We start from the raw sequence: 14,830 nt of genomic DNA, 5'->3' as shown, positions 1-14,830 counted from the left end.
ATGTGCTCTATTTTCTACTCCGCTGGACATACTGCATGTATCACAACTGCCAAACTAAAGGTGAGACTAAAGGTAAAAATATCTTTAAAAAGCATTAATTGAAATAGAATTATTTTCATAAACCTACATACATCCGCTGCTCCCAATCCAGGTTGCAACACCGCTGCTGAGTACTTCAACAGCCATCATCCTGTTCCTGTAATAACGCTTCCTATCAGCTCAGACCCACCAGCTTTTCTCAAACATAATAATTAGCACGTTAGCATTTATATAGCCTAGGAATGGGGTAGCCAGTGGCCTGACATAACTCAGGTCTGCTAACTGCAGTTCAAAAGGCTGCTCTTTCAACTGCTTAGCTGTGCTTTTTAACAGCACTGAGGGGAACTGCACACAGTGACAGGAGGGGGTTTGTCTGCATCTGGGACATTCTGTTGCAAAGCCACACGTTTCATTTGGGTGCAGGGGGGGAGAAGCGGGAGGCACTGTGACACACAAAGTTCTGGGTATATATATATATATATATATATACATACATTTTTTTTGCGGGGGGGGGGAGGTTATGGGGCTTACAGCAGCTTCCTCATGCGGCGAGTGTGTTTGTCGATGTGCATGGTGGCATGGTCAGTAGAACTGGCGATGGCGTCGAGCGCCTCATCCTGACGCTCCAGCTCCGTCTCGGCCTCCAGGGCCAGGGTCTTCAGCTGCATCAGCATCTGAGTGGTGAGGCAGGAAAACAAATGAAACTGCTTAAATACTGAGAGTGTTAGAAAAAAACAATGTCACCCATACATCTGTTTGTGATACCAATGATATCTCAAACAGCTTCCTTCCTGGTTAATGTAAGTAGCCATAGTTCCATTGGTTTTTAGAAGCAAATACAGTACTGAGAAACAATAATGTGAAATTATCACAAAATTACCAGAGACAAAAATGTTTTGGAATTATGAATTTCTATAATTTTCATGTACAGACCTCTAAATACGTAGCATTAGAACAGCCAACAACAATACTTTAACATGAAAAATCTGTATGTGTTTAACACCTCAACCAAACTGTATGGAATTAGGCTGAATCACCATACTACCATGCCCACTGGTCCACCTTCCCAACAAGAAAAGAAATGTTAAAAAATAGACAGAGGTTCAGAAAATATATATTTCTAAAGATTAATGTAATTTTCAATTGGGACTCTTGCAGCCCATACAGACATTCAAAGTTGCCAAGCAGCCAGTTAAAAAACCTATTATTGCTGAAGAGCAGCTGAAATATATCGTTTTCTGCCGGCGGCCATTTTGGTAACAAAACAGATGTACTTTTGAAATCTGTGTGTCCCATTACCAGGGCTTTAGTGGGACTGCCAAGGTTCCTGTTACTCAGCGGTCAATGGCATCCATTACATTTCATGTCTGCCAATTTGTAGGGATCCATCCATCTGCCTGCCTCCGAAACTGTGTAGCCATGCACGACACAGTCAATAGAACAACTTAAACAAACCAGGGACACGCCAAGTAAAATCTAATAAACACTCAACCCAAAGCCCTCCGTGGCAGTTACTAAACTAATATTATCCCATCCTACACATATACACACCCAGTGACATTATGTCAGTCTTCAGCAGCCGGTAGACATGGGCATAGCTGCAGACCACAGGAACTGTGCCAGACTGGCAAGAGAAGACAGCTGCTGACTTCACGCAGGTCGAGTGACCGCTGGCATCACTGACCCAGCATGTGCGGTCGAGACGACAACATGGATTCAGTGAAATCAGCGGGGTGTGAGACACGCAAACCCGACAGGCACAATGACTGTTTTAACTCAGGCCCTCCTGCAACTGTCAGTCACCTGTCCACAGCAGTCATACACTTTGGCTTCAAAAATGTTCATTGTAATGTATTTTCCTTATCAAGTCACTATACATTAGCTATGCATTTAATGCATAAAAGTAGCTATTTCAGATGCTCTAAAATGGTTCCATGTTTGTTGTTGGGACAGCAAAATTGTTTTTTGAGATATTTTCAAATATTTTCTTACTCCATGTGTGAAGCAGCCAGAGCTAAACATTTGTTACTGCTATGAACTGGTTTGTAAGAAACAGGCTATCTAAAGTGTCCTGGTATACACATTTATGCACATGGTTCTACATGGCAAGCTTTGGTCATCATTTGTTAAAGGCAGAGAATGACACATTGATGTGCCTCAATGGGCATTTGTCTCCCTTGTTCTGTCATGTATACATCAATGATATAAGCATCTAACAAGAGAGGAATAATCTCTTAAAAAATAAGTACCCCAGGGAGTAGTGCTTGGCCCCTTTGTGTTTCATTTCACTTACTTTGGACTATGCGCAATACCTTATGGTTTTTCCGCTATGGCATCTTTCTTCACTGCCCCATCCCCCCACCCCCCACCATACACACACACACACACAATGGAATGAGACTCCTGCTCACATCCAAACAAGAATATAAAATTACTCTTGATGTTACTACATACTTGTTTGCTCCTACTCTGAATGTGAATAAATCTGAATAGAATGGATGATCAACCTCAGATTATATTCCTTCTCTTTTTTATGATGCACTGCACAGTGTTCAGAGCATGAACAACAGCAAAAAGAGGGCATTACCTCAGCACTGCAGCGATTTTGTTAAGAGAACAGTGGGATTGAGACTGTTTTCTATTTAGCTTTGCCCAAACTATGGTGCACACAGAGTTCCCATTGTCTTATCACAAGTCGCCCAAATTGGTGCTAAGGAAACCACAAACTAATGGGAACCTGTAACACCAAATTAGCCGGAAAAGTTTTTTAAGAGCCTGTAACTATGTTTTATTTGTGTAAAGAAATCTAAACTCTGATTATGGAGATGGCCACCAACTTTGAAACAGCAAAACGCCTTGACACTCCGCTTATTCATGCAAAGTAATGACTTCAGCACGTACTGGGTCAATGCTCAAGCAGACAGGACCTGGAGGAAAGTCCATGCCACCCTATTTCCACAAAAAGCTGTTGTAAATGGGAAGCGACGTAGGAACCCTGAGCTGATGGAATATATTTCAGAATACACACAGCCTGGCAACTTTATAGTTTCTAAAGCCTTTAAAAAGTAATTTCACTCACTGTTTCAGCCTGGCTTCGCTTACTACACAATATTGAAAAATGCTTCCTTGAAAAACTCTCAAACTAGGCACTGAAGATCAAATATGAATCAAGATTCAGCAAGTACATGGTCTATTTCTCACCTCAAATGTTTTCAGAAACACAGTTTAGCGCAGTGGTCTCAAACTCTATGTGTATGCTGGTTTTTATTCCAGCCTCAGATCTTGATTATATAATTAGTTCAATTATTTTCTGAATTAGGGATGCAGGTTTGCACATAATGGTGACCCAACATCTATGGTGATACACATTTTCTAAATAAAAACTTGCTTATATTCTGTGCTTCAATGCAGTTAAACGCATATGGCTGAATGAGTAATTGGACTCAATTAAAGCAGCATTAATTGGTTGGAATGAAAACCTGCATACACACGGCCCTCCATGGCACAAGTTTGAGACCACTGGTTTAGCGGATTTTTTAGGTTGAATATCAGAGTTAGGTTGTCATTTTTCTGCAAGTTTGAAAACGTTGGACTGAAACCAATCTAGCCGATCAGGTGCCGGCAGCATTCCGTCACATTAAAAAGTAAACGAACAAATTTCCGGCAACAATTTTCCAAACGGACATCTTGATTGACATTTATATGACGCAGAAGTACCTTCAAAGAGGTACTCAGACATCACAGTTGGGGCGGGAGTAGAGTGGAATGCAGAAGTAAAATTTCAAACATTAGAGGGCGGTAAAAAGACGTTTTTCAACCAGTTTTTCTCCGCCAAATGATATTATTTCAGAAATGTTGAAATAATGACATGAGATTAAAAGGCTTCATTATAAAGTAGGCATACAAACATGTTTACAGCTAAAAAAACGTAATCTAGAGTGTAATTACTCTTTAAAGAAAGAGAAGCACTCGGCAGAATAAACTGGAATTAAGCAAGTCTTAGCAAGGTCACAGTCATTCAAGCGCCAGCGAGTAAGAATTTCATACTTTATTAATTCTTTCTTTAACCTCTGCCAACTCGCTATCCAAGGCATTGTGCATGCATCGATACCTCTTCAAAATGTCATCAGAGACACCACCCTACCCTGGACAAAAATCCTTTTTAGAGGATTACTTTTAATAGTAAATTACCATTTGGTTGCCATAGCACTCTTCAAAGAATTTTGCTGGAACACGTAAACACAAACACATCAGCTCTTCATTCGCCAAATGTCCTGAAACGGCCAAAAGAATGGCAGGTGTTTACGGCAGCTTAAAAACAAGACACGCTACTGCAGCGGGAGTGTCAGCGACGGCAAAAAGAGCTTTGATGATGATGATGATGACGACATTGTTAAGACTTATCATTACCTAATAAACAGCAATTACATAATTAAGCAAATGCCTTAGCAGATTAACTTAACACCGAAGCTGTTTTTGACTGTTGCACATTGTAGATCACAATGGCCAAGTAAATGCCAAACTGTGAAGTGATGCTGATGTCGACCTTTACAAAATCGGAATAATTGGTTAATTGCTCTTTAACCCCCATATCCTTCGAGAGACGTAAATGCAAGACATTTCTGAGCTTTTCCGTATTAGGGAGGACATCAATGGAAAATTTCACCCAGAATTTAAACGGTCTAATATTTGCTTGGGCATACAAAGGCCATTTGAATAAGATCAGGTTCACAGATGTAAACAAGCAAGAAAAACACTTTTAGAATTTACTATATACATATACACACAAATGTACATGCATATACATATAAATACAAACACATGCACGCACACACGCATACACACACACAGACACACACAAACACACACGTCACACACACACATGCAAGCATATACTTTCAAAGATTGCAGTTCAGTTAACAAGCCAAAATGAGTGTGTATTTGATTTCCGACCAATGTCCTTAGTGAAAAGAACAACAGCCACGCATTTGTGACGTGCTCGTCTGAGCTGATGTTAAGAATATGCCTACTTTGTACACAGTACTGGGCGCCTTTTGAAGAATGTACAAATATTTAATGAGACCGTACAGTAACTCAGCTGATTACCAGGAACCCGGTCATTTGTGACAGAAGTGGCAAGGGGCTGTTACGTTTAATCCCGATCAGTACTTGCAGGGAGTGAAGAAACGAGGTGGTGAGCCTGTTCGCAGTCTTGCTGCTGTCCGTCACTGTTGGGGTCTAATCGCGTAATTAATCGCTTTGCGGTGTGTCCACAGACGAGCGGTTCCATGAAAGGCTTGCAGGCCATCGTGGCTTGTGATAGCGCGAAACCGCTCTGCTGCCAGCAAACTGACTCACCGACATGATGAAGTGGACTGAGAAAAAGGCTAAACAAACGGAAACATTTACAGTGTTACACCGTGAGGTCCCGTAACTGCATGATAGGATTTATCCAGTGTCACTCTGTGGTATTAGTTTGAATTGAATAAACCATTTAAATTAGACAAATAAACCTTCATTGTCCTAGTAATTACAGGCACTCGGGAACCTAATGCAAACATTATCGTCCCATTTGCTCGGCTTCCTTGCACAGTAACAATGCCAGTCTTTCCTTATTGGTGCATTGTAGTGGACTCAGAAACCCTTAAAACTGTTTATTAAATTATAAATATAATTTCTAACCACTAATGAGCAAATCAATCAAAGGTCTGGCCAAAGACTTGAGTAAACATTTTATATACCAGTGAGGATGTCAGGGAACTGCAAATGGGATTATCTGCATGACACAACTGTAGAACACAGTTCTAGGGTGGGGTGTAGGGCCATATAGGTCATAAAGATTTTTAATTAATTCCCTTTGATCAAAGAAACTCTTTGCATGGCAGGAAATTTATTTTTAAAGAATAATTTGGTAACCTACACACATATAACCACGTGAGGTATAACATTGCTATATAAGATGTGTTGAAGTTATGTGAAGTGTACTTTCTTACTTTAGACCACAAACCCTGAATGCCCCCATACCAGCCAAAAGACTGTCAGAAACTTCAGTCAATGCCTAAAATATCCTTTAATGGACACACAACTATCTAAGCCAATTGAAAACATACACTGAAACAGAAATATCAAAAAACATTTTTTTAAACCAACTATCACTTTAAAACAGTAAAAACACTATACTACTTCAAAAGTGCTTATTTTTTGCAATTTTGCCTGAAATATTATAATACCTAATTTTGTTTCGACATGCGTCTGGACTTGTTTATAACATTTAAAACGTATTGCCGTCATGTACAGTGGAAAGAACAGTCTGTATAGAAAAATGTAGCTGCTTGTTGCCAGCTTGTTACTGCACCGTCTGCCAATCAAAAAAAAAACTTTCCAGAGATAAAAAATTCAAATACTACCAGGAAACAGCATCAGCCCTCAAAGTACATGCCATTTATAGTATTATGCACGTAAATGTTTTTATTGCGGAGCAGTTTTGTGACCCAAGGCCTGAGGGGTGTAAGAAATGAACGGCCGTGGAAAGTTCTCCCTCTCGGGTTCTGAGCGTGATGTCGGCGCTCGCTGAGGACCCCGAGTGAACCGCTATCCTGAGCGAAAAGGGGGCGCTAATGTGTGTGTGTGTGTGCGCGCACGTGTGTGTGTGTGTGTGCGTGCATGCGTGCGTGTCTGTGTGTGTGTGTGTGTCTATGCGTGTGTGTGTGTGTGTGTGTGCGTGCATGCGTGCGTGTCTGTGTGTGTGTGTGTGTGTGTGTGTGTGTGTGCGTGTCTGTGTGTGTGTCTATGTGTGTGTGTGTGTGTGTGTGTGTGTGTGCGTGCGTGTCTGTGTCTGTGTGTGTGTGTGTGTGTGTGTGTGCGTGCATGCGTGCGTGTCTGTGTGTGTGTATGTGTGTGCGTGTGTGTGTGCGTGAGCACGCGGGCAGGGGGGTTAGGGGAATTCCAGGACACCCGACTAGCCCGTCTGTGCCGCGGTCTGGCGGAAGTGTCAAATGGAAAGAGCGCGGACTCATTCCGTGCCCTCCCGGGCTTACATCATGCTGGCTGCCACACACCGTGGGCACCCTCTCTGCCCGTGCCCACCGTGCCGCCGTCTCCTCCTCTCACGGTAAGAGGGAGAGAGTTCATGTCCTACCTGCACTCTGGCTATATATATGCATCATTACACTGTTTTTGCTGCTACATGTCGACAAGCTGGGACATTTAACTTCTTTAAAAAGCCAGCAGTCACCTACGTACACTAGGTGCGCTAAACAGTATGTGCACTGCTGACATGTGTAACCAATAGAATACTGTCATGCAATGAAGTTCATTCAAATTCAAACTGTCAGATTTACTCCTTCATATGAGACAGTAAGCACATGGGCTTGTTTAAAAGCCTTGCATTCATATTTATGAAATGCTATTTTCCACACCTTTTCAAAACGGAAAATACGGATGATCAAAAAAATTCAAACAGCTAAAATACCAAACTCCTTATTCTTGCCCACGCTGCAAGGAATATTTAATGCCTTTAGACATGAGTGGAGGTGTAATACCAACTTTTCCACTAATTAGTAATTATACGAACAATAACTGGCCCTGGTCATAGTTCAGTGCGCTGTGACCTCACAGCTGGGACGAGCCAGACAGACACAACAGCCTCACCTGCTTCAGCTCCTGAGCCTCTGAATCTGTCACCGTCGGCTGCAGTACTTGCACCTTCAGCTGGGCCAGGTCACCTGCAGGCACCTCCATAGGCACCTCTGTCTCCTGGCAACGCTGAATGAAGCCTGTTGCTATTTAGGGGTGACGGGAAAGAATAGAATGACTCACCGTCATATCACATGCCCAATTAGTGATTTACACCCCCAATAGCATGTGTGACATCCCCTTAGCACGACACAGACCCTCCTTTACAGACACAGACACTCTTTCTGATAATGCCGGTGTCAGAATATAAGGATCAAATCACTAGATATGCAACAGAAAATTTAAAGCTTCTGGCGTTAACTAACCTTTCTTGAGGCCACCTTTTGACTAACCCGAGCCTGCCCCGGATTTGTGCTAAAGGAGTCTCATGGCACTAGTACGCCTAACTTTTTGTGATCTAGCTAATCACCTCCTCACACTAAATGCCAAGACGTGCATGTTTACCAAGCACCTGTCATAGGACTTTACTGCCATCATGTGGTTAAAGAATTAAAGCAGAATGGCAATTCATCTACGTATCCACAATTACAAAAACATCGAGTTTAGACCAGAAAAATAAGGTATTGTAATTTATATGGGGCATGCCCCCGCCAAGGCGTAACTTGGCGGGATGGCATACCTGCCATCCCAATATACACATACACAAAGAAATTTGTATTTCACCACATCCAAGATATGCAGAATATTATGTGGCAGCTCAGCTCTGGAGTGTACAGCATATATTTTCATTGCTACTTGCTGGGATCTGTGTACATTTTCAAATCCATCAAAATTATAACATAAGTTTCAATTCCAAGAGGACGTCATAATAATATAATTTATTTTTCTCATAAAATAATTTTTATTTTTACTTCTATTTCATTTTATGGGTGGCAGTGTAGAGAACTTAACTTGAAGCTCAAGAGGTTGCAGGTTGGATTCCTAGATGGAGGACTGCCCTGGGACTTATCGTAGTAAATATCCAGCTGTGTGTGTTATATGTAAAACATTGCGCCACTGTTTTGCAGTGTAATCATTGTGTTAACTTTCTTTGATAATCACAACCCAAGGTAGTCAATTGCAGTTTATACTGTATTTGAAAAATCTGTCCTAATCTTTCCTCCCCATTTGATACTGCATCATCTGCATGCTATTACCTTTTGTACCTTTAATTAAATTCAGTTTGACTTAGATTTACTGTCCTGGAAAGGCAATTCACATTAATGTAGTAACTAAACATTAAATAAAAGCCCATAGCTGCGGAGTACCTTGTCTAACTACAAATGTTTGCAGAAATGGAACAGGCACATGAATACAGTAAACCCACACATTCCACAGGAGGACGGCCCTCAGTTCCTACCTGCGCTCCACACTGAGCCGCCGTCGGGGTCGCAGGGCGACGTGGCGGGCGTGGTCTGGAAAGCGGCGTAATCAGCGGTGTACTCCACCTTCTTCTTGTACTGCATCTCCAGCAGGGGGAGCACCTCGGGGAGCTTGGCGGAGAGCAGCCGGAAGCCCACGTCGGGCTTCCCGATGAAGCGCTGCCGCACGCTCAGCTCGTAGGGGCTGTGCACGCGCACGTCGTCCACCTCCTCCCGCTCGAAGCGGTGCAGGAGCCGCCCGCCGCCCTCCCGCACCTCCAGCGAGGACACCAGCACCGTCAGGGAGCCCGGCCGCAGGTCCGAGTCCCCGCCCCGGGAGACGATGGCCGGGATGCAGGTGATCACGCCCTGCCGCCCGGGCCCTTGGGGGCCGGAGGACGAGGCCTGGGCCCTGGCAGCCTCTTCGCTCTTGGCGTCCTGCTGGCTCTTCCAGGGCATCTTCCCGAACGGCCACCATGGAGGGGACTCCAGCTCTAACAGCAGCCTAGGGACAGTTTGGAAGAATCGTACACTCATGACACATTCACAAATAAAGCACAGTGATATAATGTAGACATGTGCACCAGGTCATCATCTGTATGGAATTCCTTCATGGTTAAAATCCATTATTCTTAATTCTTAATTATCGACCATATTTTGACGCAATGCACTCTTTACAAACAGGCAAGGGGGTGGGTGACATTTCACAACTATAAGCCAAAGGAAATATAATCTTGCACATCCCCAAAACAATTATATCTTAAAAAGCTTTGTGCTATTTAAAAACGGAGCAGTGGTTTGCAAGAGTGTGGTTTTTTTGTTTGAACACTAAACCTGAACAGCGAACTCTGGTGGCCAAAGACTTTATTATATACAAGTAGACTTTATTACAGTACAAAACTTAAGTTGTCATTTAAACATGAAGGAGTTATGTAAGGGTGATATCCATTTCCATAAATTACCTGTGCACATACCTCTATGAAATGATGAAAGAATGAGGTTGAAAAAATATGCCAACATGTGATTTTCTTCTGTTGAAGGTGTATTTATGACCATTATTTTGCATAGATGACTTGTTTGTAAGGTCAGAATAACTTATTTTGATTGCCCTTGCAACGTTACAAAATGAATGAGATTATTACCCCTATTCTTCCCAGAGATACAGACATCTTCCCAGATACAGATGCCTCCATAAACGGTGGGCATTTTGGATTACCATTGATCATTTATTTCTCAATACCTATTTGTTATCTGGAGCTCTAGCTTCAGTTTAATCTTTACAGATATGTAAGAAATATGTATATTAAAAATGAAGAAATTCTGAGGAACAGGCCCAAAGGCCTGGTCCATTTCCTGTGGAATGACTTAGCTGTACCCATGTCTCAAATTAGAATGTCTAAGGTCAGATGTGAATCTTGCGGTTAAAGAGTAATTGCATTTACTGTTTCAGCCTGGCTCCACCTACGACATAATTTAGAAAAATGCATTCTGAGGTGGGAGGACAACTCTATATGCAAATTAATTTGTACAGTATAGTGGCACCTGACTCATGAAACTCAGATCAAACTGTCAAATAAAGTGTTTCAGATCGAGTATTAATCAAGATTGAGAAATTACATGCCCAATTTCTCTCCTCAAATGTTTTCAGGAATTGAATCTAGCCAATCAAGTGCCAGCATTGTTCTGTCATATTAAACAGTAAACGGACAAATGTGTGGGTGGCAACAATTTTCCGGCTGGATATCTTGATTGACATCTAGGCTACATGATGTAATAGTACCCACAAAGAGGTATTCTGATATCATGATTGCGGTGGGGCCAGAATGGAATTCAGAAAGCAAACGAGGGCAGCACCAAGATGTTTTATACCAGTTTTTTCTGCAATATTTCAGAAATGTTGAAATAACAGCAAGGATTAAAATGTTTCAGTAGGTATATTTCAAGTAGGCATACAAACAGCTAAAAAAGTGATCTAGGGTGTAATTAGCCTTTAAAAACACTCCTCTTCACCTGCTTTGTTCTGTATAGATAACTAGTAGTGTTCTATTAATATTTTTAAGTAATTCATACAAGTGTATGAATCTCTCAAAATGGAGTGCTCCACAGTGGAACATGTGAACCTGAAACAAAATTCCTTTCTCAAACTTGCCGGGCAGTCACTTCAGCAAACCTCTCACTACTCTCAGGGGGAAAAAAACACCAAAGTGTCAATTATCCCAGTGCCAACAACAATTTCAGGGCGCAAGATATGTACTTGTCTGCCACGCCCAAATCAGACTCGATCTTGTCCAGCCCCTGCATGATGTTATCGAACTGCTCCCCCTGGTGGCTCAGCACTTTTCCTGCGTCCTCGAGCCTCCGCTGCGCCCCTGCCACCAGCCCAATCAGTTCCCTCCCTTTGCCCGGCTTTGTCTCAGATGCCTGGGCTCCATTGGGTGACAGCAGCCTCTCCCTCCAGAAGTGCTCCAGCACGTTGTAGACTACCACGCGGTTGGGCCGCAGCGAGCCGAACCAATGTTTGATGTTACCCTCTTCCAGCACGGTGAGGGTGCTGAAAATGAAGCTTGATGACTCCATCTTGATCTCCATGATGCGTGAGAGGCGGAGGCTGGCCAGGCTGCCCTCGCCCTGGTCAGGGGTGAAGCGTAGGGTGGTCCGGGTCAGGGACAGGGTGCCGCTCACCCATCGCTTCTCACTGTTGATGTAGTATGACCCGGGCCAGCTGTGGATGGGGATGTCCCTGTTCATCTTTTTCCCCCTCAAGAGGCCTGTCTCAAGTTCCCCTGGGCTGGATGCTCACCTATCAGGAAAGTTGATGTGTGAGAGCAGTATTTTAGGCTTTGTACTTAACAAACATATAAAGGTTTATATCTATAAATCGTCAGGAAATGTGCAGCAAATGCTCTCCTTAAATTGTTAAAGGACCATGGTTAAAATTAGCATTCAGGGGTGTCAAACTCCAGTCCTGAAGAGCCGGTATCTGCAGGTATTTGTGGTTTCCTTTCAATCAGCAGCCAAGTAAGGCCTTGAGAACATGGTGCGTGAGACTCTTTAGCCATGACGTAAATAAATCACTCATGCTGAAGAACACCGCAAACCAGCAGACACTACAGCCCTCCAGGACTGACACAACTGGTGTAAATCTGGTGTAAAAGTACACTCTTATTCCATACAACACCAGTATACATTTTGTTATTCTCTGCATATTATAAATAAATAAATAAAATCCTCAGTTTTTGAATGTATTTGGTAAAACTACCCAGATTAAAACACAATTCACATATTTATCTGGATGTGTACCTAATTTTAAATGAAGATTACTATCACATTTCTATTTCCTGATCTCAAGTGTTGTTACTCTATTAAACAACTAAAGCAACAGTCTACGTGGTTAACACTCTTCACCATGTTTCTTGGGTTTTGGATGCTAATATACCGATGAAAAAAAAAACCTGGAGCCTATACAGATCTCCAGGACCATGGCTGCAATCCTCTGCATTCGCATATCTAGCCACAGTATCAGCAGTTACATATTTCGATAAACATTTAGCTAACGAGCTCAGTTAACTAACGTAGTTCTATTGCTTTGTGGGTACCATGGGATTTCGCGATGAAATGCACCGCAATCACCAGGTAATGACGTCATGGTACACAGGTAGTAGGCAAGAGGAATACAACATGCAAAGATAGCTAAACTATCAACATACATGGTTAACGTAAAAACAGTTGATTAAAAACTTATATGATTAGCTAGGAGCTAGCGACGAGCAATCAGGAAACAAACAGCAATAAGCCATCCTGACTAACGACATGACATTCGTACCAAGGCAGCCACCGTCAGCTTAAATACTGAATTCTGTACATCACTGGAAACTGCAAATTATTCAAAAGGCGACCTTATGTAGGTAAAATGCTAAATGAGCTAACAGGCGACCTAATGTAGGTTAACGTTACCTAATGTAAGTTAGGTTTAGCCCAGATTTGCGGGTTAGCTAGCAAGCTACTAGCTAAGTTTATTATTAACAGCAACATGAACTAGGCTACTAGCGGGCCAGCAAGGCATCGTGTACAAAATTACTGAACAATATGTTAATACACGAGTGTTTTAAAACATTGTGAACTCTAGTGGTACAAAAATATACGCATAATGTTTTAACCTTTACATACTGTTCCTGTTGTTGAGCTACATTACTGTTTTGCTTTTTCATCCGCGTCGTTATTGTTTTGCACTTGCACCTGCGCAGAATCCAATCCACACCCACAGTAGTGACAACTTCAATTCAGGACGCATTGATTGGATAGAAATGGAACCCCAAGGCTTGCTTTGCGATTGGAGAACATTTAGCCAATCATAAAGCAAGCTGTGGACAATATTTCATAACTTTATTTTCTGACGTTTTTTCCTGCTATGTGTTTTTTCCAAAGGTTTAATTTAGTTTGTGATTCAAGTACTGGTTTTATATTCGTAAATAGTAGGCCATTTTTAGTGATATGAACAGATTCAATGTTGATGATACACACATAAAGGGAATAGCTGATTCTTTTTCTGTCTCATTTGGTGATGTGATAAGCTACGGGGGCTTGAAAGGCAAAACACACTGGTGATCAGAGTTAGCACACAGATATAGAAAGTAAAAATGGAAACACAGCGCTCTCTGTGTGAGACATTTCCCTGCATTTCTTGCATGCCTTGGCTCCATGTATAAGTGTAGAAGACTAGGTTGTTGCCAGTTGTTAATTAATGTCAATGGGTAATCATCTTCACCCAATGTTTCTTTCCTGCAAAGCGGGATTTACTTTAAGATGACAAACCTCCCTTCCTCAGAGCATGTGTAGCCACCACCTGGCTTGAAGATGATACTGACGCTATCATATACGTTCGCCTTCTTAGTCAAAAACCATCTTTGAGGCCAGGATGTCCCACCAACACAAAGCACGGTTAGAGACCAGTGATAGATTCCTCTGATTTGCACATTGTTATAGAAACACATAAAACATAAACTGAATTTTTTTTTTGTATTTTTACCATTTTTATTCTGGAAATTAATAGTAAATACAAGACAATCTGTTGTCGAACCAGCAGTCACAAATGAGGAATAATCCACTGTAAAACAGGTACTTTACATTTATTAATAAGGATGTGGGCGTTTAACTGTTATACATAGTTACTCTATTTATTCTGTCAGGAATTCTATAAGATTGTTGTTAAAACTGATTTAGTTTCACCCTGGGCTACACATGGAGGCACAATAAGATTATATATTCTCCAAATAACTACAAGACCCGAGAAAAATACTTATTAATAGATTTGATATATTTCAATATCAGGTTTTTTTTTCAGTTCAGTTGCAAAAACAAATATTTTCGTCAAGCGTTTTCATACATACAAGCCTATTATACACACAAAGTGACATGTCATGATGGTGACTTGAAGATGTGTGAAAGACCTCACGCAAACTATGTATGAGCTCCACTTAGAATGTATGGGTTCTGCCATAGAAACACAGATGTTGCAGCTAGAAATTGATGGACCAGTACACCAGTTTAAACATAAAATTGCTCTGTGTTTAATGTACTTTATTTTTCAGAGTCTTGGAGCATGTATCAGCCATAAATAACAAAGGGGGAAAAGTGAGAGAGTACTTAAAGTGCAAAGGAGGGAAAGGAAGTCACTGTGCATGTACTTGCATGTGTATTTGCCTTTAGGTCAGACAGGGAAAGGAGGGAGTTAGTTGAGGGTGGGGTGCTTCAACATA

The 14,830-nt window shown here is 41.8% G+C and overlaps 1 protein-coding gene across 6 annotated transcripts in view; it reads right to left on the bottom strand.

Annotated features, from left to right (window-relative positions):
* Nucleotides 1–13,335, bottom strand: part of snap47 (synaptosome associated protein 47) — a 34,074-nt gene extending 20,739 nt beyond the window's left edge. Inside the window, exons 1-5 of one of the 6 annotated variants that reach the window (XM_064346957.1) lie at nucleotides 13,242–13,335; nucleotides 11,329–11,874; nucleotides 9,074–9,579; nucleotides 7,690–7,820; nucleotides 571–713 (exon numbers count right to left, since the gene is read on the bottom strand). In XM_064346957.1, coding sequence (XP_064203027.1) covers nucleotides 571–713; nucleotides 7,690–7,820; nucleotides 9,074–9,579; nucleotides 11,329–11,822 — 1,274 coding nt within the window. In that variant the 5' untranslated portion in view covers nucleotides 11,823–11,874; nucleotides 13,242–13,335. Of the gene's footprint in view, nucleotides 1–570; nucleotides 714–7,689; nucleotides 7,821–9,073; nucleotides 9,580–11,328; nucleotides 11,993–13,231 lie in introns of those variants that run through there. The other 5 variants (XM_064346958.1, XM_064346956.1, XM_064346959.1 and 2 more) reach the window with 5 other exon arrangements.
* Nucleotides 13,336–14,830: the final 1,495 nt, after the last annotated feature.

This window comes from Anguilla rostrata, chromosome 8 (assembly GCF_018555375.3).
Source record: "Anguilla rostrata isolate EN2019 chromosome 8, ASM1855537v3, whole genome shotgun sequence".
NCBI classification, from domain to species: domain Eukaryota; kingdom Metazoa; phylum Chordata; class Actinopteri; order Anguilliformes; family Anguillidae; genus Anguilla; species Anguilla rostrata.
The sequence above is the reverse complement of the archived record's forward strand: the minus strand, read 5'-3'. Positions and strand labels throughout refer to the sequence as shown.